The sequence below is a fragment of the Cyclopterus lumpus genome, chromosome 5 (assembly GCF_009769545.1).
Source record: "Cyclopterus lumpus isolate fCycLum1 chromosome 5, fCycLum1.pri, whole genome shotgun sequence".
Classification (NCBI taxonomy): domain Eukaryota; kingdom Metazoa; phylum Chordata; class Actinopteri; order Perciformes; family Cyclopteridae; genus Cyclopterus; species Cyclopterus lumpus.
Genome location: NC_046970.1, coordinates 1075001 through 1102500, shown reverse-complemented (window position 1 = coordinate 1102500; position 27500 = coordinate 1075001). Strand labels below are relative to the sequence as shown.

Sequence of the window (27500 nt, the reverse complement as noted above, 5' to 3'; positions counted from 1 at the left end):
CTAGGGATGTGGAATGTCACCTCACTAGCGGGGAAAGAGCCGGAGCTGGTGCGGTGGGTTGAATGTGGTACCAGCTAGATATAGTTGGGCTCACCTCCTTTTCTGGAGTTGCCCAGGGTGAGAGGCGCCGGGCGGGAGTGGGGATACTCACGAGCCCCCGGCTGAGCGCCGCTGTGTTGGAGTTTTCCCCGGGGAACGAGAGGGTCGCCTCCCTGCGCCTACGGGTTACGGGGAGTAAGGCTCTGACTGTTGTTTGTGCTTATGCACCGAACAGCATTTCGGAGTATCCGGCCTTCTTGGAGTCGGTGGGAGGGGTCCTGGAAAGGGCGCCGCCTGCCGACTCCATAGTTCTCCTGGGAGACTTCAACGCTCACGTGGGCAATGACAGAGAAACCTGGCGGGGCGTGATTGGGAGGAACGGTTTGCCCGATTTGAACCCGAATGGTGTTTTGTTGTTGGACTTCTGTGCTAGCCACAGTTTGTCCATAACGAACACCATGTTCAAACATAAGGTGGCTCATAAGTGTACCTGGTACCAGAACACCTTAGGCCGGAGATCAATGATCGACTTTGTAATCGTATCATCTGATCTGCGGCCGCATGTCTTGGACACTCGGGTGAAGAGAGGAGAAGAGCTGTCAACTGATCACCACCTGGTGGTGAGTTGGATCAGATGGTGGGGGACTCGGCTAGAGAGACCTGGCAAGCCCAAACGTGTAGTGAGGGTGAACTGGGAACGTCTGGCAGAGGATCCTGTCCGGGAGGTCTTCAACTCCCACCTCCGGAAGAACTTCTCACAAATCCCGAGGGAGGCTGGGGACATGGAATCCGAGTGGACCTTGTTCAAAGCCTCTATTGTGGACGCGGCTGTGGCCGGAAGGTCATCGGTGCCTGTCGTGGCGACAACCCTAGAACCCGGTGGTGGACACCGGGGGTGAGGGTAGCCGTCAAACTGAAGAAGGAGGCCTTTCGGGCCTGGCTGGCCCAGGGGTCTCCTGAAGCAGCTGACGGGTACCGGCGGGCCAAAAGGGCTGCAGCGACGATGGTGGCGGAGGCTAAAACTCGGGCATGGGAGGAGTTCGGGGAGGCCATGGAGAAGGACTTTCGGTTGGCCTCAAGGAAGTTCTGGCAAACCATCCGACGGCTCAGGAAGGGAAAGCAGGGTCTACCCCAGGCTGTTCTCAGCAGGGGGGGGGGACTGCTGACCCGGACTGGGGACATCGTCGGGCGGTGGAAAGAGCACTTTGAGGAACTCCTAAACCCGGCCAACTTTCCCCCCGGAGAGGGGGCAGCGCCAGAAGACTTTGGGGTGGATTCACCCATATCCCTGGCAGAGGTCGCTAAGGTAGTCAAAAAGCTCCTTGGTGGCAAGGCGCCAGGGGTGGATGAGATCCGCCCTGAAATGCTGAAAGCGCTGGACATTGTTGGGCTGTCTTGGTTGACACGCCTTTTCAGTGTCGCATGGGGGTCGGGAACAGTGCCCATGGACTGGCAGACAGGGGTGGTGGTTCCCATCTTCAAGAAGGGGGACCGGAGAGTGTGCTCGAACTATCGTGGTATCACACTGCTCAGCCTCCCGGGAAAAGCTTATGCCAGGGTGCTGGAGAGGAGGCTCCGACCGCTTGTCGAACCTCAGATTCAGGACGAACAGTGCGGATTCCGTCCCGGTCGTGGAACAGTGGACCAGCTCTTTACCCTCGCAAGATTACTGGAGGGGTCCTGGGAGTTTGCCCAACCAGTTTACATGTGCTTTGTAGACCTGGAGAAGGCTTTCGACCGGGTCCCTCGGGGGTTTTTGTGGGGGGTGCTGCGGGAGTATGGGGTGCCGGACCCGTTGGCACGGGCCATCCGGTCTCTGTACGCCTGCAGTAGGAGCTGTGTTCGTCTCCTCGGTAGTAAGTCAGACACGTTCCCGGTGGGTGTTGGCCTCCGCCAGGGCTGCCCTTTATCACCGGTCCTGTTCGTGACCTTCATGGACAGGATATCTAGGCGCAGCCAGGGGGCGGAGAGGATCCGGTTCGGGAGTCTCGGGATCGCCTCTCTGCTGTTTGCGGATGATGTGGTCCTGTTTGCCTCCTCGGACCGTGACCTCCAGCATTCACTGGGGCGTTTTGCAGCCGAGTGCGAAGCGGCAGGGATGAGAGTTAGCACCTCCAAATCTGAGGCCATGGTGCTCTGCCGGAAACCGGCGGATTGCTCCCTCCAGGTGGGGGCAAACTGCCTACCCCAAGCGAAGGAGTTCAAGTATCTCGGGGTCTTGTTCACGAGTGAGGGTAAGGTGGAGCGGGAGATCGATAGGCGGATCGGTGCGGCTGCAGCAGTAAAACAGGCGCTGTACCGGTCCGTCTTGGTGAAGAGGGAGCTGAGCCGGAAGGCAAAGCTCTCCATTTACTGGTCGGTCTACATTCCAACCCTCACCTATGGTCACGAACTCTGGGTCGTGACCGAAAGAACGAGATCTCGGATACAAGCGGCCGAAATGAGCTTCCTCCGTAGGGTGGCCGGGCTCAGCCTTAGAGATAGGGTAAGGAGCTCGGACATCAGGGGGGAGCTTGGAGTCGAGTCGCTTGTCGATCGCACTGCATTTGTTTGTGGATTGCTCCACACGTGTATGTTATGAGACTCCCCTGGTGGCTGGATTTGCAAATGCCTTTATTTCAACATAGACCTATCTGTAGCCAATCAGATGTCGACCTCATTTTCAACATAGAAATGCAGAGATACTTTACATTTACATAAATCGTAATTTATTTATGTGTGCATTGTAATGTATTTGTGAATCTTTGTGTTTGCATTTGCAATTATTGAGACTGATCTGACCCCACAGAGATCAATCTTAAGAAATGCTTTTAAAGTCTGTTCACCACCGCTGTAAAGTAGGGCCATGTGGCTAAATAACAACAATAGACACATTACACACAGTGCTGCGTCTCCTCATTTCTTGTAAAACAATAAGTATGCATTTGAATTAAACAGGGCAATAAAACCTGCATATTTTTTCACTGCATATGCAACATAAATTGAATGATCCTTTGCACAATTAATTTCTCAGTTGTGTAAAAATGTTGTTTGCAGTCCTACAGAACAGCAGCAGCATGCTAAATCCAGGTCATACCGCTTCTGCATAGGCATAATTCCCCCCCACACCACCACCAAAGCCAATGCAGATCATGCATCGTGTATCTCCCCCAGTCAGCATTACGGCTCCCATGACAATCTGAGGTGCTTATTAAACTGTGGATACATATGGAGCTTTATAGAGACAGATATATGTATGCATGAGTATGAAGGGTTCTGATTGGTTGGCACACCGTATCGCCTTATTTCCACTCCACAGCGCTCCCTTCATCCACCGTTAACCGTTAACCGTTAACGGCACATTTACACCAAAGGCCTCAGAACTACTCAAACAGACCGATACTGACAGCTGTGGCTATCAATAGCAACCGTGCATAATCCATAACGCGTGCATCTGTGAATCAGCAGCAGCAGTCATCGCAAAGCTTAAAAATAAAAGATACAAATACAAAATGTATATTGGTGTCCAAGTGACAACAATTAAAGCAGACTAATTATGAAAAAGACTCATGTCAATAAGCTCACAAAAGTAATCAATACAAATTATGTTTGTAAAAGTCACATTGACAAGAATAATTGATCACATTTCATCTCTTCTAATGCTTCAAAGGTGCACATGTGCTCTATTGTTCAATGTGTAATATGAAGGCGCAAAGACAAAGAAACGTCAGTTTAAACGTTGTTTCTGTGTGAATATAAATGACAAGAGAATGTTAATCTGTTTAATAAATATACTTGTGAGGCCGCTGGCGAGAGAGGACCGTGAAATATGAAGCAATCATAAAAGATCAGAAAGCCTTTGAAGTTCAGATGAAACAAACGTCTCGTTGGGGGAAGCGCTGCTTTTCTTTCTTTCTATCACACACACACACACACACACACACCGACACACACACACACAGACACACACGCTGATGTGGAGCCCTTAGTTCATAGTATGGATGATGTGGAGCCCTTAGTTCATAGTATGTAAGATGTGGAGCCCTTAGTTCATAGTGTGGATGATGTGTAGCCCTTAGTTCATAGTATGGATGATGTATAGCCCTTAGTTCATAGTATGGATGATGTGGAGCCCTTAGTTCATAGTATGGATGATGTGGAGCCCTTAGTTCATAGTATGGATGATGTATAGCCCTTAGTTTATAGTATGGATGATGTGGAGCCCTTAGTTCATAGTGTGGATGATGTGGAGCCCTTAGTTCATAGTGTGGATGATGTGGAGCCCTTAGTTCATAGTATGGATGATGTGGAGCCCTTAGTTCATAGTATGGATGATGTGGAGCCCTTAGTTCTTAGTGTGGATGATGTGGAGCCCTTAGTTCATAGTATGGATGATGTGTAGCCCTTAGTTCATAATGTGGATGATGTGGAGCCCTTAGTTCATAGTGTGGATGATGTGGAGCCCTTAGTTCATAGTGTGGATGATGTGGAGCCCTTAGTTCATAGTATGGATGATGTGTAGCCCTTAGTTCATAATGTGGATGATGTGGAGCCCTTAGTTCATAGTATGGATGATGTGTAGCCCTTAGTTCATAGTATGGATGATGTGTAGCCCTTAGTTCTTAGTGTGGATGATGTGGAGCCCTTAGTTCATAGTGTGGATGATGTGTAGCCCTTAGTTCTTAGTGTGGATGATGTGGAGCCCTTAGTTCATAGTGTGGATGATGTGGAGCCCTTAGTTCTTAGTGTGGATGATGTGTAGCCCTTAGTTCTTAGTGTGGATGATGTGTAGCCCTTAGTTCATAGTATGGATGATGTGGAGCCCTTAGTTCTTAGTGTGGATGATGTGGAGCCCTTAGTTCTTAGTGTGGATGATGTGGAGCCCTTAGTTTATAGTGTGGATGATGTGTAGCCCGTAGTTCATAGTGTGGATGATGTGGAGCCCTTAGTTCATAGTATGGATGATGTGTAGCCCTTAGTTCATAGTGTGGATGATGTGTAGCCCTTAGTTCATAGTGTGGATGATTTGGAGCCCTTAGTTCATAGTGTGGATGATGTGTAGCCCTTAGTTCATAGTATGGATGATATGGAGCCCTTAGTTCATAGTATGGATGATGTATAGCCCTTAGTTCATAGTGTGGATGATGTGTAGCCCTTAGTTCATAGTATGGATGATGTATAGCCCTTAGTTTATAGTATGGATGATGTGTAGCCCTTAGTTCTTAGTGTGGATGATGTGGAGCCCTTAGTTCATAGTATGGATGATGTGGAGCCCTTAGTTCTTAGTGTGGATGATGTGGAGCCCTTAGTTCTTAGTGTGGATGATGTGGAGCCCTTAGTTCTTAGTGTGGATGATGTGGAGCCCTTAGTTCATAGTGTGGATGATGTGTAGCCCTTAGTTCATAGTGTGGATGATGTGTAGCCCTTAGTTCTTAGTGTGGATGATGTGGAGCCCTTAGTTCTTAGTGTGGATGATGTGGAGCCCTTAGTTCATAGTGTGGATGATGTGTAGCCCTTAGTTCATAGTGTGGATGATGTGGAGCCCTTAGTTCATAGTGTGGATGATGTGGAGCCCTTAGTTCATAGTGTGGATGATGTGGAGCCCTTAGTTCTTAGTGTGGATGATGTGTAGCCCTTAGTTCATAGTGTGGATGATGTGGAGCCCTTAGTTCTTAGTGTGGATGATGTGGATCCCTTAGTTCTTAGTGTGGATGATGTGGATCCCTTAGTTCATAGTATGGATGATGTGGAGCCCTTAGTTCTTAGTGTGGATGATGTGGATCCCTTAGTTCTTAGTGTGGATGATGTGGATCCCTTAGTTCATAGTATGGATGATGTGGAGCCCTTAGTTCTTAGTGTGGATGATGTGTAGCCCTTAGTTCATAGTGTGGATGATGTGGAGCCCTTAGTTCATAGTGTGGATGATGTGGAGCCCTTAGTTCATAGTGTGGATGATGTGGAGCCCTTAGTTCTTAGTGTGGATGATGTGTAGCCCTTAGTTCATAGTGTGGATGATGTGGAGCCCTTAGTTCTTAGTGTGGATGATGTGGATCCCTTAGTTCTTAGTATGGATGATGTGGATCCCTTAGTTCATAGTGTGGATGATGTGGAGCCCTTAGTTCATAGTATGGATGATGTATAGCCCTTAGTTTATAGTATGGATGATGTGGAGCCCTTAGTTCATAGTGTGGATGATGTGGAGCCCTTAGTTCATAGTATGGATGATGTGTAGCCCTTAGTTCATAATGTGGATGATGTGGAGCCCTTAGTTCATAGTGTGGATGATGTGGAGCCCTTAGTTCATAGTGTGGATGATGTGGAGCCCTTAGTTCATAGTATGGATGATGTGTAGCCCTTAGTTCATAATGTGGATGATGTGGAGCCCTTAGTTCATAGTATGGATGATGTGTAGCCCTTAGTTCATAGTATGGATGATGTGTAGCCCTTAGTTCTTAGTGTGGATGATGTGGAGCCCTTAGTTCATAGTGTGGATGATGTGTAGCCCTTAGTTCTTAGTGTGGATGATGTGGAGCCCTTAGTTCATAGTGTGGATGATGTGGAGCCCTTAGTTCTTAGTGTGGATGATGTGTAGCCCTTAGTTCTTAGTGTGGATGATGTGTAGCCCTTAGTTCATAGTATGGATGATGTGGAGCCCTTAGTTCTTAGTGTGGATGATGTGGAGCCCTTAGTTCTTAGTGTGGATGATGTGGAGCCCTTAGTTTATAGTGTGGATGATGTGTAGCCCGTAGTTCATAGTGTGGATGATGTGGAGCCCTTAGTTCATAGTATGGATGATGTGTAGCCCTTAGTTCATAGTGTGGATGATGTGTAGCCCTTAGTTCATAGTGTGGATGATTTGGAGCCCTTAGTTCATAGTGTGGATGATGTGTAGCCCTTAGTTCATAGTATGGATGATATGGAGCCCTTAGTTCATAGTATGGATGATGTATAGCCCTTAGTTCATAGTGTGGATGATGTGTAGCCCTTAGTTCATAGTATGGATGATGTATAGCCCTTAGTTTATAGTATGGATGATGTGTAGCCCTTAGTTCTTAGTGTGGATGATGTGGAGCCCTTAGTTCATAGTATGGATGATGTGGAGCCCTTAGTTCTTAGTGTGGATGATGTGCAGCCCTTAGTTCTTAGTGTGGATGATGTGGAGCCCTTAGTTCTTAGTGTGGATGATGTGGAGCCCTTAGTTCATAGTGTGGATGATGTGTAGCCCTTAGTTCATAGTGTGGATGATGTGTAGCCCTTAGTTCTTAGTGTGGATGATGTGGAGCCCTTAGTTCTTAGTGTGGATGATGTGGAGCCCTTAGTTCATAGTGTGGATGATGTGTAGCCCTTAGTTCATAGTGTGGATGATGTGGAGCCCTTAGTTCATAGTGTGGATGATGTGGAGCCCTTAGTTCATAGTGTGGATGATGTGGAGCCCTTAGTTCTTAGTGTGGATGATGTGTAGCCCTTAGTTCATAGTGTGGATGATGTGGAGCCCTTAGTTCTTAGTGTGGATGATGTGGATCCCTTAGTTCTTAGTGTGGATGATGTGGATCCCTTAGTTCATAGTATGGATGATGTGGAGCCCTTAGTTCTTAGTGTGGATGATGTGGATCCATTAGTTCTTAGTGTGGATGATGTGGATCCCTTAGTTCATAGTATGGATGATGTGGAGCCCTTAGTTCTTAGTGTGGATGATGTGTAGCCCTTAGTTCATAGTGTGGATGATGTGGAGCCCTTAGTTCATAGTGTGGATGATGTGGAGCCCTTAGTTCATAGTGTGGATGATGTGGAGCCCTTAGTTCTTAGTGTGGATGATGTGTAGCCCTTAGTTCATAGTGTGGATGATGTGGAGCCCTTAGTTCTTAGTGTGGATGATGTGGATCCCTTAGTTCTTAGTATGGATGATGTGGATCCCTTAGTTCATAGTGTGGATGATGTGGAGCCCTTAGTTCTTAGTGTGGATGATGTGGATCCCTTAGTTTATAGTGTGGATGATGTGTAGCCCTTAGTTCATAGTATGGATGGATGATGTGTAGCCCTTAGTTCTTAGTATGGATGATGTGGAGCCCTTAGTTCATAGTATGGATGATGTGTAGCCCTTAGTTCTTAGTATGGATGATGTGGAGCCCTTAGTTCTTAGTGTGGATGATGTGGATCCCTTAGTTCTTAGTGTGGATGATGTGGATCCCTTAGTTCATAGTGTGGATGATGTGGAGCCCTTAGTTCAAAGTATGGATGATGTATAGCCCTTAGTTCATAGTGTGGATGATGTGGAGCCCTTAGTTCTTAGTATGGATGATGTGGAGCTCTTAGTTCTTAGTGTGGATGATGTGGAGCTCTTAGTTCTTAGTGTGGATGATGTGGATCCCTTAGTTCTTAGTGTGGATGATGTGTAGCCCTTAGTTCATAGTATGGATGATGTGGATCCCTTAGTTCTTAGTGTGGATGATGTATAGCCCTTAGTTCTTAGTGTGGATGATGTGGATCCCTTAGTTCATAGTGTGGATTATGTGGAGCCCTTAGTTCTTAGTGTGGATGATGTGGAGCCCTTAGTTTATAGTGTGGATGATGTGTTGACTTCATGTCTTCTTTATTTCTGCCTTAAGAATAGAATTTGGCAAACAGGTGTGTTATCTCTCAGCTGCAGAATGTCTCAAATAAAAAATGAATAATTTGGCGAGAGCTCTGTTTCCTGTTCTAACCATAACAGAAAGTTTGTTTTCATTCAACTTGTAATAACATTATTTATACGATCAATATAGAGGCTAAAGAAGCACTTATATACACAGGACACACACAGACACACACAGACAGGACACACACACACACACACACAGACACACAGGACACACACACACACAGACACAGACACACAGGACACACACACACACAGGACACACACACACACACACACACACACACAGGACACACACACACACAGACACACACAGGACACACACACACACACAGACACACAGGACACACACACACACACACACACAGGACACACACACACACAGACACACACAGGACACACACCACCAGGCTGCTAAACTCCGTGTGCAGCTTTCCGATATGAAACACATTGTTTTTACTGCGTGCCTCTTCCTCTTCTCCCTGATGACGACGAGTTCAGACATTCGATGTGATCCATCACGGACATGAATATGTATTCACGGCTTTAACTGCTGCAAAATAAACCAACCCCACCATGTTATGGGGGTGAGTTATGGATCACACGTTCTCTGAACACCTTTTATTTTCTGTTCTCCTCCTTTATATATATACATATATATATATATATATATATATATATACACACATACATATATATGTGTATATATATATATACATATGTGTGTATATATATATATACACACATATATATATATATATACACACATACATATATATGTGTGTATATAAATATATATATATATATATATGTATATATATGTGTGTATATATATATATATATATATATATATATATATATATATATACACACATATATACACTATACATATATAGTGGCCTGAAGGGAACCAGGGAGCCCTTTTTTCTGCCTGTACACAAAGCATCTCTTGTCTGTGAGCTTTCTCATACATATATATATATAAATATATATATGTATACATATCATGTACATTATACAAGCTAAGACAGAAGACCCAAGTCGTGAGACACAAGATACATTTCCCTAACATGATGACTTCAATGAGCTCCATTGCCCTCTAAACTTATATCAGACACTAATTATTAGACAATTCTTTAAATAAGTCAGAATATGTCTCAAAGTGCACGACAGTTACAACACATACAATCCAAGTTAAATATGTATACTCAAGTATTCCTTGTTAATGCACACAAACATATCCAGAGAACCAGCACACTGACATCTAAATGACTTAACCTGCAGAGCCCAGGCCGATGATGATGATGATGATGATGATGATGATGATGATGATGGCTGTATGAAGACACATTACAGGCTTTCCCATTAACACTACATCTAGAACCGAGTTGAGGAGACGGGCTGTAATTTAGGTAATTTTGCTCAATTTGGCTTCAACCTTTTTCTTTAATGACAATAATTATGTGAGGAAAACATCTGTGGATGTGTTGTGTTCCCTCTCATCCGCTCCTCCTTTGTCTGATCAACGTCTCGCTGTGTTTCCTCCTCTTGCTACACATGAAGCTGAGCACCGTGTCGGTCCAGAGCATCGCACTGCGCCTCGCATCACATTTGGGGTATCGCATGTTACTCACCCCAGTGGTTTCTCCAGTCGACTGGCTGGTGACCCAACGATCTCCCCGAGGGTGCAGAACATCTGACCCAGAAAGTCCTGCAGGGAGGAAAGGAAGGAAAGACAAAGGAGGGGAGCAGAAGACCAGGAATCAAAGTCAGAGACAGAACGCTCCACTGGAACTCGTGAACATGAGAAATGTAAGAATGTCTTTCTGGTTCAACGTCCTTCACATTTGCAGGTCAGAGTTCTAAATCGGTCTCTGCTGCATCAACACATTTCACCAAAAAGAAATTCTTCAATTTTTCTCTTTGTTCAACATATTTGTTTTAAAAAACACTCGAATCATAGATTGAAGTTGCGTCTGCAAAGCTTGATGACTTGATTGATGTCAGCTGTGAAACATGTTTCTCTTTATGCTCAAAAGTACAATTATGTTTTATTAATATATTATTATTATATCATATATTAGCACTGTGCGCTACTCAACAATGTGACATTGTGTCCAGTTTGGTGTGAACTGCATTTAAAGTGCTCAATGTTTGGTTTGATGCTGTGGTTCCCAACGGGTCTAGATAAGATAACCCTTATTAGTCCCTTTGTGGGGACATTTACGGGTCTAGATAAGATAACCCTTAATAGTCCCTTTGTGGGGACATTGACCGGTCTAGATAAGATAACCCTTATTAGTCCCTTTGTGGGGACATTTACGGGTCTAGATAAGATAACCCTTAATAGTCCCTTTGTGGGGACATTTACGGGTCTAGATAAGATAACCCTTATTAGTAACCCTTATTAGTCCCTTTGTGGGGACATTTACGGGTCTAGATAAGATAACCCTTATTAGTCCCTTTGTGGGGACATTTACGGGTCTAGATAAGATAACCCTTAATAGTCCCTTTGTGGGGACATTTACGGGTCTAGATAAGATAACCCTTAATAGTCCCTTTGTGGGGACATTTACGGGTCTAGATAAGATAACCCTTATTAGTCCCTTTGTGGGGACATTTACGGGTCTAGATAAGATAACCCTTATTAGTCCCTTTGTGGGGACATTTACGGGTCTAGATAAGATAACCCTTAATAGTGCCTTTGTGGGGACATTTACGGGTCTAGGTAAGATAACCCTTAATAGTCCCTTTGTGGGGACATTGACCGGTCTAGATAACATAACCCTTATTAGTCCCTTTGTGAGGACATTTACGGGTCTAGATAAGATAACCCTTAATAGTCCCTTTGTGGGGACATTGACCGGTCTAGATAACATAACCCTTATTAGTCCCTTTGTGGGGACATTTACGGGTCTAGATAAGATAACCCTTAATAGTCCCTTTGTGGGGACATTGCCCGGTCTAGATAAGATAACCCTTATTATGAAGCCTCAATGACCACCAACGTTAATCACGGAGTTCCACAAGGTTCTGTGCTTGGACTAATTTTATTTACCTTATACATGCTTCCTTTGGGCAATATTATCAGGAAACACTGCATACACTTTCATTGCTATGCAGACGATACTCAATTATATCTATCGATCAAACCAGAGGAGACCAACCAGCTCGCTAAAATTCAAGCATGTCTTAAAGACATAAAAACATGGATGACCTGCAACTTCCTGATGTTAAACTCAGACAAAACTGAAGTTATTTTACTGGCCCTGAACACCTCAGAGATCAATTATCTGGTGATGTGGTTTCTGTAGATGGCATTTCCCTGGCATCCAACACCACTGTAAAGAATCTCTAGTTATCTTTGACCCAGACTTGTCCTTTAACTCCACGTTAAGCAAATCTCAAGGATTGCATTTTTTCATCTACGTAACATTTCAAAAATCAGGCACATCTTGTCTCAAAAAGATGCAGAAAAGCTGGTTCACACGTTTGTTACTTCCAGACTAGATTACTGCAACTCCTTATTATCAGGCTGCTCTAATAAGTCTCTTAAGTCCCTCCAGTTGATCCAGAATGCTGCAGCTCGTGTGCTCACAAAAACTAAGAAAAGAGATCACATAGTATGGATGATGTGGAGCCCTTAGTTCATAGTATGGATGATGTGGAGCCCTTAGTTCTTAGTGTGGATGATGTGGAGCCCTTAGTTCATAGTATGGATGGTGTGGAGCCCTTAGTTCTTAGTGTGGATGATGTGGAGCCCTTAGTTCATAGTATGGATGATGTGTAGCCCTTAGTTCATAGTATGGATGATGTGGAGCCCTTAGTTCATAGTGTGGATGATGTGTAGCCCTTAGTTCATAGTGTGGATGATGTGTAGCCCTTAGTTTATAGTGTGGATGATGTGGAGCCCTTAGTTCTTAGTGTGGATGATGTGGAGCCCTTAGTTCATAGTATGGATGATGTGGAGCCCTTAGTTCATAGTGTGGATGATGTGGAGCCCTTAGTTCTTAGTGTGGATGATGTGGAGCCCTGAGTTCTTAGTGTGGATGACGTAGAGCCCTTAGTTCATAGTGTGGATGATGTGGAGCCCTTAGTTCATAGTATGGATGATGTGGAGCCCTTAGTTCTTAGTGTGGATGACGTGGAGCCCTTAGTTCATAGTATGGATGATGTGGAGCCCTTAGTTCATAGTATGGATGATGTGGAGCCCTTAGTTCATAGTGTGGATGATGTGTAGCCCTTAGTTCATAGTGTGGATGATGTGGAGCCCTTAGTTCATAGTATGGATGATGTGTAGCCCTTAGTTCATAGTGTGGATGATGTGGAGCCCTTAGTTCATAGTATGGATGATGTGGAGACCTTAGTTCATAGTGTGGATGATGTGGAGCCCTTAGTTCATAGTGTGGATGATGTGGAGCCCTTAGTTCTTAGTATGGATGATGTGGAGCCCTTAGTTCTTAGTGTGGATGACGTGGAGCCCTTAGTTCATAGTGGGGATGATGTGGAGCCCTTAGTTCTTAGTATGGATGACGTGGAGCCCTTAGTTCATAGTATGGATGACGTGGAGCCCTTAGTTCTTAGTATGGATGATGTGGAGCCCTTAGTTCATAGTGTGGATGATGTGGAGCCCTTAGTTCTTAGTATGGATGACGTGGAGCCCTTAGTTCTTAGTATGGATGATGTGGAGCCCTTAGTTCTTAGTATGGATGATGTGGAGCCCTTAGTTCATAGTATGGATGACGTGGAGCCCTTAGTTCATAGTATGGATGACGTGGAGCCCTTAGTTCTTAGTATGGATGATGTGGAGCCCTTAGTTCTTAGTATGGATGATATGGAGCCCTTAGTTCTTAGTATGGATGATGTGGAGCCCTTAGTTCTTAGTATGGATGATGTGTAGCCCTTAGTTCATAGTATGGATGATGTGGAGCCCTTAGTTCATAGTATGGATGACGTGGAGCCCTTAGTTCATAGTATGGATGACGTGGAGCCCTTAGTTCATAGTGTGGATGATGTGGAGCCCTTAGTTCATAGTATGGATGATGTGGAGCCCTTAGTTCATAGTATGGATGACGTGGAGCCCTCTGAGAGGGGGTCGGCCTCTCGGTTAGAGGTCTGATTGTGTCGCCATCCTTCCTCTTGAGGAAAGGATGTTAGCGTGAGCAGCCATGCAGTCAGAAGTGAGAGAGGTGCTGGGACCTACGTTGAGTTCTGCGGGCTTCCAGAAAGGTTGAACAGCAGCAGCAACAACAGCAATGACAACAACAACAACAATAATAATAACAACAACAACAACAACAGAGCACATCATATACCAACACTACCAAATCCCACAGCTGGCACTGCTCGACATGGAGAGGTGAGAGAGAAGAACACATGCTGTGCTGCCACAACCCAACGAGGAGAATGAAACCATGATGAAACAATGCAAACCCGCTCATCCAAATACATCAAATAATCATCCACATCGATTATTTTGTACTTTTAACAAATGCTTTATGTTTCCAGCTTCATGGATAAAATAAACTTATCTTCCCTTAGTGATACAAAAAATGCCTATCACTGCAAAATTACTAGAATAAATGCAAAGAAGACCATGTACGACTCCATCATAGCTCAATATGAACGTCATGAGCATATCTGCACTTAGAACACATGTTAAAGTCTCAAAGGCGTTCAATAAGGAGAAACATAAACATTTGCATTTGGATATTTCTGTGATCAGCCAATAAAAAGGGTTTGCTTCATTTCATCAAGAAGAAACCATGCAGCAGGCCACACCCACACAGAGACCACCACTGGACCACTCACAAAGAGCTCGCCGATCTTCAATCACTTAGAACATGGAGCAGAGTTTACGTTCCTCATGTTCAGGGACACTCAAGCCACCAATTCAGATCTGACTGAAAACCGGCCTCCATTTCTCTGAGGTTGAAGGTTAAATATGTGCACTCACGTGCTTGGACAGGTCTGGGCTTTTGGAGTCGACATCGTAGCTGTAAGGAAACAAAATAAAAGCTGTTTCACTTCACATACTCAGACTTTTTGATTGATAAAGGCAGAATTTCAAACAATCCCTGATAATATGTCGCCACTGGGAGCAGAACATAAATACTTTAGTTTGTTTGTTTGTCGGTTTGAGGACAGAGTGTCTCAAAGTCTATAAACAAGGGTAATATATATTATACGAGAGAAATAGGACCCGTATTCTTATTATTCTTTGGTCGTTTGAAAGCCACATATGTAAAGAGGTGGATTAGAAACAAAGACATCACACGAGATAAAAAGGTCTTGGTCTCGTCTCAGATGTTCCTCGAGGTGGGACAGAGTAATGAGGGAAGGCTTCAACAAGACCTTTTTTCCTCTTCTATGATAATGAGTCTTATTTGCATGTGAATATAAAGCTATGAAAGTGAAGGAAATGGAGGCTATTATGGGATGGACCATTAAACATCCAATGAAACGATAGATCGTGTTGGCTGGAGATTATTCAGGCTGCAAGCACTGCAATGGTTATGCATTGCTCTCTTTATTAACGTGCATCATAGATCAAATGATGTACTGTAGAGTTGTCAAATAGCATCTACTGTATTTCTATATGATGAGGTTATAAAGACGTGTTGTGTTCAGGGTCAATCTGCGGAAGGAGCTTGTTTAGCCTCTTCTTCGTGTGTGCAGCCTGTAAAGAGCAGTTAACCCTTCATGCTCTTAAGGTTTCAAGTTACAGATGATGAGGCCGAGAAAGAGGCTTAGATTAAAACCGTGAATGGTTATAACAAATATGAAAATCAGAGTTCATCTGACCGGTTTGCTGCTCATCTTTGTTACTCTCAAACCTGTCAATCACTTCTCAAACAGGACATATGCACTTTACAATGGCTCCTTATGTCAGGTTAACAACTGTGGATTGTGTTGGCTGTCTATAGCTTTATTATCATCTAGCATAATCTAGCATATGAAGGGCTCTTGAACGTGCACTTGATGGCTCCGTACGTGATATTGTGCTAAAAACATGAACGACAATTGATGTAGAAGACCTGAACATAAAGCAGCAGCACTGGCCGTCTATTGCAGTATAAAGCTATATTATATATAGTATATTATAGTAATAAGAATGAAATTATAATGTTGTTTCATCTTCGATGGTTTGGATGCTTATCAGAGAAAAATAGACTTGGCCGGGCAACACAGAGATCAGATTTATGCTTCGATGTTTGTATTGTCTGATTAATGAGCAATAAGGAGTTTATGAATGGAGCTGACAAACGATGACCTATGACCCCTCGCCTACCTAGAGGTAGCAAGCTAGTTAGCCAGGCATGCTAATGTGTGTAGCTTACGTTAGAGCAGAAACACATGCAAGTACTACATTCCTCAAAATAATGAAGCTACCCCCTCTAAACTCTTATTAGAGCCCCATTGGGCCCTGCTGGTCGGGGGCGGAGTTACCGCTCAATGAGGTAAGGTGTGAACGATGCATCCCAGTGAGTGGTGACAGAGGACAGGTGAGAAGATACAAGGCTAATACGTCTTTAGAGGAAATCACTCACAAGTCAAAGCGAAGATTCTGCTTCTCCTCAAAAAAGTAGTCCAGGATGTACTTCCGAACAAAGTCTGGGTTCAGGGTGTTGTCTATCACCTCTGTTCTGCCAAACTGTGGGAGGAGAGAGACAGGTGAGACAGGTGAGACAGGTGAGGCAGGTGAGGCAGGTGAGGAACGTGAGGCAGGTGAGAAAGATGAGACACGTGAGACAGATGATAAGACAGGTGAGACAGATAAGACACGTGAGACAGGTGAGACACGTGAGACAGATGATAAGACAGGTGAGACACGTGAGACAGGTGAGAAAGATGAGACACGTGAGACAGATGATAAGACAGGTGAGACACGTGAGACAGGTGAGAAAGATGAGACACGTGAGACTGATGATAAGACAGGTGAGACACGTGAGACAGGTGAGACACGTGAGACAGATGATAAGACAGGTGAGACAGGTGAGAAAGATAAGACACATGAGACAGGTGAGACAGATGAGACACGTGAGACAGGTGAGACAGATGATAAGACAGGTGAGACAGGTGAGACACGTGAGACAGATGATAAGACAGGTGAGAAAGATAAGACACGTGAGACAGGTGAGACACGTGAGACAGGTGAGACACGTGAGACAGATGATAAGACAGGTGAGACAGGTGAGAAAGATAAGACACATGAGACAGGTGAGACAAGTGAGACAGGTGAGACAGATGATAAGACAGGTGAGACACGTGAGACAGATGATAAGACAGGTGAGACAGATGATAAGACAGGTGTGACACGTGAGACAGGTGAGACAGATGATAAGACAGGTGAGACAGGTGAGACACGTGAGACAGATGATAAGACAGGTGAGAAAGATAAGACACGTGAGACAGGTGATAAGACAGGTGAGACACGTGAGACAGATGATAAGACAGGTGAGACACGTGAGACAGGTGAGACAGATGATAAGACAGGTGAGACACGTGAGACAGATGATAAGACAGGTGAGACAGGTGAGAAAGATAAGACACATGAGACAGGTGAGACACGTGAGACAGGTGAGACAGATAAGACACATGAGACAGATAAGACACATGAGACAGGTGAGACACGTGAGACAGGTGAGACAGATAAGACACATGAGACAGATAAGACACATGAGACAGGTGAGACACGTGAGACAGGTGAGACAGATAAGACACATGAGACAGATAAGACACATGAGACAGGTGAGACACGTGAGACAGGTGAGACAGGTGAGACAGATAAGACACATGAGACAGGTGAGACACGTGAGACAGATAAGACACATGAGACAGGTGAGACACATGAGACAGGTGAGACAGGTGAGACAGATAAGACACATGAGACAGATAAGACACATGAGACAGGTGAGACACGTGAGACAGGTGAGACAGGTGAGACAGATAAGACACATGAGACAGGTGAGACACGTGAGACAGATAAGACACATGAGACAGGTGAGACACGTGAGACAGGTGAGACAGGTGAGACACGTGAGACAGGTGAGACAGGGGAGAAAGAAATGTGATGAAATAAAAAGCAAGACAACAAAACATTGTTTCATAAATAAAAAGTTATTGCTGTTGTCACCTCACACTTGATGGTTTTATTCTTTCCTTCTCTTTCTCAGAATTATCACACACACACGCACGAAGGAAGGATGAAGGAAGGAAGAGGGGAGGATGAAGGAAGGATGAAGGAAGGATGAAGGAAGGAAGAGGGAAGGATGAAAGAAGGATGAGGGAAGGATGAGGGAAGGAAGAGGGAAGGATGAGGGAAGGAAGAGGGAAGGATGAGGGAAGGATGAAGGAAGGATGAAGGAAGGAAGAGGGAAGGATGAAGGAAGGATGAAGGAAGGAAGAGGGAAGGATGAGGGAAGGATGAGGGAAGGATGAAGGAATGATGAACGAAGGATGAAGGAAGGATAAAGGAAGGATGAGGGAAGGATGAAGGAATGATGAACGAAGGATGAAGGAAGGATAAAGGAAGGATGAGGGAAGGATGAAGGAAGGATGAAGGAAGGAAGAGGGAATGATGAAGGAAGGATGAAGGAAGGAAGAGGGAAGGATGAAGGAAGGATGAAGGAAGGAAGAGGGAAGGATGAAGGAAGGATGAGGGAAGGATGAGGGAAGGATGAAGGAAGGATGAAGGAAGGATGAAGGAAGGATGAGGGAAGGATGAGGGAAGGAAGAGGGAAGGATGAAGGAAGGATGAAGGAAGGATGAAGGAAGGATGAGGGAAGGATGAAGGAAGGATGAAGGAAGGATGAAGGAAGGAAGAGGGAAGGATGAAGGAAGGAAGAGGGAAGGATGAGGGAAGGATGAAGGAAGGATGAAGGAAGGATGAGGGAAGGATGAAGGAAGGATGAAGGAAGGAAGAGGGAAGGATGAAGGAAGGATGAAGGAAGGATGAAGGAAGGAAGAGGGAAGGATGAGGGAAGGATGAAGGAAGGATGAAGGAAGGATGAAGGAAGGAAGATTGAAGGATGATGGAAGGATGAAGGAAGGATGAGGGAAGGATGAGGGAAGGAAGAGGGAAGGATGAAGGAAGGAAGAGGGAAGGAAGAGGGAGGGATGAAGGAAGGAAGAGGGAAGGATGAAGGAAGGAAGAGGGAAGGATGAAGGAAGGATGAAGGAAGGAAGAGGGAAGGATGAAGGAAGGATGAAGGAAGGAAGAGGGAAGGATGAAGGAAGGATGAAGGAAGGATAAAGGAAGGAAGAGGGAAGGATGAGGGAGGGATGAAGGAAGGAAGAGGGAAGGATGAAGGAAGGAAGAGGGAAGGATGAAGGAAGGATGAAGGAAGGAAGAGGGAAGGATGAAGGAAGGATGAAGGAAGGAAGAGGGAAGGATGAAGGAAGGATGAAGGAAGGATGAAGGAAGGAAGAGGGAAGGATGAAGGAAGGAAGAGGGAAGGAAGAGGGAGGGATGAAGGAAGGAAGAGGGAAGGATGAAGGAAGGAAGAGGGAAGGATGAAGGAAGGATGAAGGAAGGAAGAGGGAAGGATGAGGGAAGGATGAAGGAAGGAAGAGGGAAGGATGAAGGAAGGAAGAAGGAAGGATAAAGGAAGGATGAAGGAAGGATGAAGGAAGGATAAAGGAAGGATAAAGGAAGGATGAAGGAAGGATGAAGGAAGGATGAAGGAAGGATGAGGGAAGGATGAGGGAAGGATGAAGGAAGGATGAGGGAAGGAAGAGGGAAGGATGAAGGAAGGATGAGGGAAGGATGAAGGAAGGATGAAGGAAGGATGAAGGAAGGAAGAGGGAAGGATGAGGGAAGGATGAAGGAAGGATGAAGGAAGGATGAAGGAAGGAAGAGGGAAGGATGATGGAAGGATGAAGGAAGGATGAAGGAAGGAAGAGGGAAGGATGAGGGAAGGATGAAGGAAGGATGAAGGAAGGAAGAGGGAAGGATGAAGGAAGGATGAAGGAAGGATGAAGGAAGGAAGAGGGAAGGATGAGGGAAGGATGAAGGAAGGATGAAGGAAGGATGAAGGAAGGAAGATTGAAGGATGATGGAAGGATGAAGGAAGGATGAAGGAAGGAAGAGGGAAGGATGAAGGAAGGATGAAGGAAGGATAAAGGAAGGAAGAGGGAAGGATGAGGGAAGGATGAAGGAAGGATGAAGGAAGGATGATGGAAGGATGAAGGAAGGAAGAGGGAAGGATGAAGGAAGGATGAAGGAAGGATAAAGGAAGGATGAAGGAAGGATGAAGGAAGGAAGAGGGAAGGATGAAGGAAGGATGAAGGATGAAGGAAGGATGAAGGAAGGAAGAGGGAAGGATGAAGGAAGGAAGGAAGAGGGAAGGATGAAGGAAGGATGAAGGAAGGAAGAGGGAAGGATGAAGGAAGGATGAAGGAAGGATGAAGGAAGGAAGAGGGGAGGATGAAGGAAGGAAGAGGGAAGGATGATGGAAGGATGAAGGAAGGAAGAGGGAAGGATGAAGGAAGGATGAAGGAAGGAAGAGGGAAGGATGAGGGAAGGATGAAGGAAGGAAGAGGGAAGGATGAAGGAAGGAAGAGGGAAGGAAGAGGGAGGGATGAAGGAAGGAAGAGGGAAGGATGAAGGAAGGAAGAGGGAAGGATGAAGGAAGGATGAAGGAAGGATGAAGGAAGGATGAAGGAAGGAAGAGGGAAGGATGAGGGAAGGATGAAGGAAGGATGAAGGAAGGAAGAGGGGAGGATGAAGGAAGGAAGAGGGAAGGATGAAGGAAGGATGAAGGAAGGAAGAGGGAAGGAAGAGGGAGGGATGAAGGAAGGATGAAGGAAGGATCAAGGAAGGATGAAGGAAGGAAGAGGGAAGGATGAAGGAAGGATGAAGGAAGGAAGAGGGAAGGATGAAGGAAGGATGAAGGAAGGAAGAGGGAAGGATGAGGGAAGGATGAAGGAAGGAAGAGGGAAGGATGAAGGAAGGAAGAAGGAAGGATGAAGGAAGGATGAAGGAAGGAAGAGGGATGGATGAAGGAAGGATGAAGGAAGGAAGAGGGAAGGATGAAGGAAGGATGAAGGAAGGAAGAGGGGAGGATGAAGGAAGGAAGAGGGAAGGATGATGGAAGGATGAAGGAAGGAAGAGGGGAGGATGAAGGAAGGAAGAGGGAAGGATGAAGGAAGGATGAAGGAAGGAAGAGGGAAGGGAGAGGGAAGGATGAGGGAAGGATGAAGGAAGGATGAAGGAAGGAAGAGGGAAGGAAGAGGGAGGGATGAAGGAAGGAAGAGGGAAGGATGAAGGAAGGAAGAGGGAAGGATGAAGGAAGGATGAAGGAAGGAAGAGGGAAGGATGAAGGAAGGATGAAGGAAGGAAGAGGGAAGGATGAGGGAAGGATGAAGGAAGGAAGAGGGAAGGATGAAGGAAGGAAGAGGGAAGGAAGAGGGAGGGATGAAGGAAGGAAGAGGGAAGGATGAAGGAAGGAAGAGGGAAGGATGAAGGAAGGATGAAGGAAGGATGAAGGAAGGATGAAGGAAGGAAGAGGGAAGGATGAGGGAAGGATGAAGGAAGGATGAAGGAAGGAAGAGGGAAGGATGAAGGAAGGAAGAGGGAAGGAAGAGGGAGGGATGAAGGAAGGAAGAGGGAAGGATGAAGGAAGGAAGAGGGAAGGATGAAGGAAGGAAGAGGGAAGGATGAAGGAAGGATAAAGGAAGGAAGAGGGAAGGATGAGGGAAGGATGAAGGAAGGAAGAGGGAAGGATGAAGGAAGGAAGAAGGAAGGATAAAGGAAGGATGAAGGAAGGATGAAGGAAGGATAAAGGAAGGATGAAGGAAGGATGAAGGAAGGATAAAGGAAGGATAAAGGAAGGATAAAGGAAGGATGAAGGAAGGATGAAGGAAGGATGAAGGAAGGAAGAGGGAAGGATGAGGGAAGGATGAAGGAAGGAAGAGGGAAGGATGAAGGAAGGAAGAAGGAAGGATAAAGGAAGGATGAAGGAAGGATGAAGGAAGGATAAAGGAAGGATGAAGGAAGGATAAAGGAAGGATGAAGGAAGGATGAAGGAAGGAAGAAGGAAGGATAAAGGAAGGATGAAGGAAGGAAGAAGGAAGGAAGAGGGAAGGATGAAGGAAGGATGAAGGAAGGATAAAGGAAGGATGAAGGAAGGATGAAGGAAGGATAAAGGAAGGATGAAGGAAGGATGAAGGAAGGAAGAGGGAAGGATGAAGGAAGGAAGAGGGAAGGATAAAGGAAGGATAAAGGAAGGATGAAGGAAGGATGAAGGAAGGATGAAGGAAGGATAAAGGAAGGATGAAGGAAGGATAAAGGAAGGATGAAGGAAGGATGAAGGAAGGAAGAAGGAAGGATAAAGGAAGGATGAAGGAAGGAAGAAGGAAGGATAAAGGAAGGATGAAGGAAGGATGAAGGAAGGAAGAGGGAAGGATGAAGGAAGGATGAAGGAAGGATAAAGGAAGGATGAAGGAAGGATGAAGGAAGGATAAAGGAAGGATGAAGGAAGGATGAAGGAAGGAAGAGGGAAGGATGAAGGAAGGAAGAGGGAAGGATAAAGGAAGGATAAAGGAAGGATGAAGGAAGGATGAAGGAAGGATGAAGGAAGGATAAAGGAAGGATGAGGGAGCGACAAAGAGACTTTGAGGGTCATAGCTGTAGACGGGTGAAGAAATGGGGCACACGTGGGATGGAGGGATTGTGCAGGAAAGGAGGGGAAGAGAGGGGGAGGGGCTGGTTAAGGCCTCCTAATTAGTGAGATTCTCACTCATAAGCAGGGAAAGATGCCACGACCATCTACGCCACATGTACTGTAATAAAAAGACAGCGTGAATCATTTAAAAGCCTCTCAGAGAAGGAAGTCAACATGTGGCCCTCATCTCATCTGCTGGAGCCATAACTGAGCTCCCTCATCCTCTGAGGGGCTCAGTGTAATAATAATAATAATAATAATAATAATGCACTCAGAGACCAACGAGGTGCCAGCTGCTTTCCTCACTAACGACGGTGAACTTCTTCTTATTTGTACAGTCATCGTAACAATTAGTGATGTTTCTCTAGTTGCATGTTCTTCACTGATGCCTCTAAACAGTCTGTATCTCTGTATCTTCCTTCATTTGACCACCACAGCGTGATCCCGTTGTGACGTCTCTCCTCCTGCAGCGAACACTAAAGATCTCATCACACTGAACTGGGCTGGAGCTGCCAGACGCTACGGTTTCAATCGATGTCCCGGAGCCGCGTGAACGTCGATGTTGTTTCTCCGTAACGTCGACAGCAGCTACGTGTGAGTCGACCTTGTCCTTTTAATCAATAGGTGAACACAACTCGTACAACACAATGTGGGCAATTAGGACAACACAAACCCCTCCAATCGGTGTCTTAAGGTTATCTCTCTCTCTGCGTCTCACTGAACATCTCAAGGAGGAAGAGGACTCTGATGCCTCCTCAGAGCCCCGAGGTGTCGATGAGGCGGAGATGAGCTCCATGATGTGAGAGTATAAATATAGAGGGCTGGTCCTGAGGAACCTGCAGCTCCACTTCCTCAATGTACAGTATAAACATAGAGTATATATATATATACGTATACGTATATATATATATGTATATATATGTATATACAGTATATATATATATGTATATGCATATACGTATATAAGACCAACACCAACCACGAGTCATGAGCCGTCGCTCCTCCAGATGTAAAGTTAGAGGCTCAGTGTTTTCCTCGAACAGCTGGTCACAGTCGTCGGTAGCAACCAATAAAGAAACCTTTATTTTATACATCGAGCGCAGCAGATGGACTCAAAATGAACTCCAGTGTTTTAAATAATGAAATAAAATGTCAGTGCAAAGGTGTTTAATATGAAACATGTAGAATATCATCAGTGTTTTTCTATTGGTTTGCAGCAGCTTGTTAAGGTGACTCGTATCTGCTGGAGGGGCCTTGATGGAAATACGTCCATTTCAGTTGTAATAGTGAATCAGTGGCAGCATTACATTAGTTTTATTTCACTCCTTTGGTCAGGTAGTCTGTGGAGGGAGCTGACGGTCGACATATTGATCTGAAGCATCACATGACAGAATGTTTCCCAACTGACACGTCTTCACCGGAGCACACAAACACACACAATGAGCACAGGGGTGTGTGTGTGGACACTCACCTCTCTCCACTGTTTGGTTTCCACACCTTGAGTGTAAAGCACACACACTGAGGACCAGAGAGAAGAGATGATCAGAGAACACACCTCCAGGAGGAGACTGCTCACTGGAGAACGTGTGAAGTACTCACATGGATCTGACTTGGAGAACGTGTCTTTATCCAGCAGATCTCTGGAAGACAATGAAGAATAAAGTTAAATGCTGACGTGTTCAAAACCACCTTGTTTATGTCCTATGTTTTGACTTTTGTGCGAACATAGATTGTTGGTATATTAAACGCAGACATTAATGGCATAGCTCACATCATTTAGACCTTCTACGATTATCTTTGTTGAAAAAAATAAATAAATAAAAGTTAGACATTTTTATTGCTTCACCTTTAACACGTTTCTTTATCTCAATGAAAGAAACACAATGTTTCACTATTAGCATTCAGAGGGTGACCTTAGGCCACGCCCCCCGCTCGGTGAGAGCATTCAGAGGGTGACCTTAGGCCACGCCCCCCGCTCGGTGAGAGCATTCAGAGGGTGACCTTAGGCCACGCCCCCCGCTCGGTGAGAGCATTCAGAGGGTGACCTTAGGCCACGCCCCCCGCTCGGTGAGAGCATTCAGAGGGTGACCTTAGGCCACGCCCCCCGCTCGGTGAGAGCATTCAGAGGGTGACCTTAGGCCACGCCCCCCGCTCGGTGAGAGCATTCAGAGGGTGACCTTAGGCCACGCCCCCAGCTCGGTGAGAGCATTCAGAGGGTGACCTTAGGCCACGCCCCCCGCTCGGTGAGAGCATTCAGAGGGTGACCTTAGGCCACGCCCCCCGCTCGGTGAGAGCATTCAGAGGGTGACCTTAGGCCACGCCCCCCGCTCGGTGAGAGCATTCAGAGGGTGACCTTAGGCCACGCCCCCCGCTCGGTGAGAGCATTCAGAGGGTGACCTTAGGCCACGCCCCCCGCTCGGTGAGAGCATTCAGAGGGTGACCTTAGGCCACTCCCCCCGCTCGGTGAGAGCATTCAGAGGGTGACCTTAGGCCACGCCCCCCGCTCGGTGAGAGCATTCAGAGGGTGACCTTAGGCCACTCCCCCCGCTCGGTGAGAGCATTCAGAGGGTGACCTTAGGCCACGCCCCCCGCTCGGTGAGAGCATTCAGAGGGTGACCTTAGGCCACGCCCCCCGCTCGGTGAGAGCATTCAGAGGGTGACCTTAGGCTACGCCCCCCGCTCGGTGAGAGCATTCAGAGGGTGACCTTAGGCCACGCCCCCCCGCTCGGTGAGAGCATTCAGAGGGTGACCTTAGGCCACGCCCCCCACTCGGTGAGAGCATTCAGAGGGTGACCTTAGGCCACGCCCCCCGCTCGGTGAGAGCATTCAGAGGGTGACCTTAGGCCACGCCCCCCGCTCGGTGAGAGCATTCAGAGGGTGAACTTAGGCCACTGCCGCTTTCTTTCAGTCAGTAAAACGTTATTATTTTAATATATATATTAATAGGACATATTCTGTTCATGTTTGGAAAACTGTTCTTGAAACAGACTAAAATATATTGTAAATATTTTGTTTGAAAAAAAAACCCGGTTGTAATGTTCATTTTTTCATTTGCATACATCCCATAATGCTTGATTTGTAGTATGAAGTCCTTTCTCACATTTCATCTCTCTCACATTTGGTGAAAGCAAAGTGATACTTTTCCTCAAAAAAAGATATTCCAAATTTTGGTTTTAGACATTTATGACATGTATTATTTTATTCATATATTCCACCACCTGTGTGAACCTCAGGCTTTGATAAACCAACAGAGATTTGAAGAATTTTAATAAATCGGACTTCAACTCTTCAGCTTTAGGGCCAAATGAGCTCCATTATATAGAAATATGTATAACACATGTATCAAATGCCTTTTAAAAGGGGAATTTAAGAAAAGACCTCGGACCCCAATGGACAAGAAACTCAACCATCTTATCATATATGATAAGATCTATGATATTATACTATATTATACTATATCACAAGGTCACATGCTTTGAGGAATATTAACAATAAAGCATTTTTTTTCATTAATTGTACACCTTTTTTGAGTTATGCCTCTCATTAAATGGTATAAATATGATCATATCTGTTATTTTTAGATGGTAATTATCTTGTGAGATGTGCATGACTTTCATGAGGAGCCAAGTGTTTCTTTCATATTGTGTGTATTATTAATTATTAATGTTAAGATCAGAGAGGCGTGCACATTGGCTTCTCTGTGAGCGTCTGCAACCCATAAATGCTCCTCTGCAATGACCCAGAAGACCAATAACTGACTTTCCAACTCAGCATGCATTTTAATAGACTTCCAAATGAAATGTGTCTGCTTGTTCTTGAGAGTCGAGCTGACATGAAGCTTAAAGAATGAATCTAATGGACCTGACAATGCACTGAAGTCTTTTCATCCCAGTTCACAGGAAGCAAGCATGCATTTATTACAATGTCTCCAACACAGCAGCCTGTTCCTTCACCTCCTTTCTACATGTTTCTTTTGTTCTCTCCATAACTCCATCATGCTCGCTTGACCTTTCCTGATGCCTCCATCGCCTCCTTGTTTCCTTCTGCAGGGACCTGAGAGCCTTCACTCCAGAGGCCGAAGCCCGCTGGCGTCTGCTTTGGTTTTATTGTTGTTTCATTTTCCTCTCTCGTAATAAATCTTGCGCGGTGTTCTCTCCTCGGCATCAATCTATACGGATCTTTTCTCCGCCTCTGTATTCCTTCCTCGCTCACTTTTATCACTTTTAGAGCTCTCAAGAGCGTGAAAAACATGAAATATTGAAATCAGGTGTTCAAAGACGGTGTTCTGAGATTGAAGGGTTATGGTTCCAGGCAAAAGGGCATTTTATTACAATTTGATCTCAATTGAAAAGATGTGATGATACTAAAGGAAGATAATAAGCAAAGTGGAGCATGTTCTTATCAGGAATAAACTCCAGCAGCGGAACGGGAGTTTGCATACAAATAATAGACATCAAATAATAGACATGTTTCATCTCTAAGAAATGTAATTCACCCAAATACATGTTCACTTATTGGTCTTCATGAGCACAACGCTATGCAGCTTTTCCCTATTTACAACATTACACATTATGAGTATCCGGTACATGAGCTCTAGATCAATACGTTATTGATTGCCAATCAGATTACCAGAATGAACAAAGCAGATTTCATCCAAATAGGAAATTGATAAATATAAGTTCATAACAGTGAATAATGAGTGAAACAAGTGTCCATGATTTCCTTCAGAAAGAGAGAACTGCTGTTTGTCTTCCTTCACCTTATATTAATAAAGATGTGTGGGAGTCGACCTGACCTTTAATTTATTCAGTTTCTTTAAGAGCTGCTCTGAATGCATCAGATTTAGTTTCCTGTCCTCACTAATGAGAAAATAACGCCAGAGTCTATAAAGGTCGACACCTAGTGCCACTATGACGTGTGTGTGCGTGTGCGTGTGTGTGTTTATAGAATAATCACACAAAAACAAATAGTATAATGTCAAAGGCATTTCTTACTGCATCACTATTTCAAGTCTTCCTCAATACAGCATGATGTTTATCTAGTAAATCAATTTAAAGGAAGATCGACCATAAAGCAGGGCATCCTTTGGGGAGGGACTACCTTGTGATTGACAGGTTGAAACCAAGCCTTGTCTCGGTGTTTCTGTCATTGCCTAACACGCCCTCTGTAGCATTCGGCTG

The 27500-nt window shown here is 45.2% G+C and overlaps 1 protein-coding gene across 5 annotated transcripts in view; it reads right to left on the bottom strand.

Moving 5' to 3' along the window:
* cpne5b (copine Vb) overlaps positions 1 to 27500 on the bottom strand; it is a 70851-nt gene that overhangs the window by 24823 nt on the left and 18528 nt on the right. For all 5 annotated transcript variants that reach the window (XM_034532642.1, XM_034532643.1, XM_034532645.1 and 2 more), the window contains exons 2-6: positions 23920 to 23960; positions 23792 to 23838; positions 16204 to 16307; positions 14610 to 14649; positions 10288 to 10364 (exon numbers count right to left, since the gene is read on the bottom strand). In XM_034532642.1, the coding sequence (XP_034388533.1) occupies positions 10288 to 10364; positions 14610 to 14649; positions 16204 to 16307; positions 23792 to 23838; positions 23920 to 23960 (309 nt within the window). The remainder of the gene's footprint in view (positions 1 to 10287; positions 10365 to 14609; positions 14650 to 16203; positions 16308 to 23791; positions 23839 to 23919; positions 23961 to 27500) is intronic.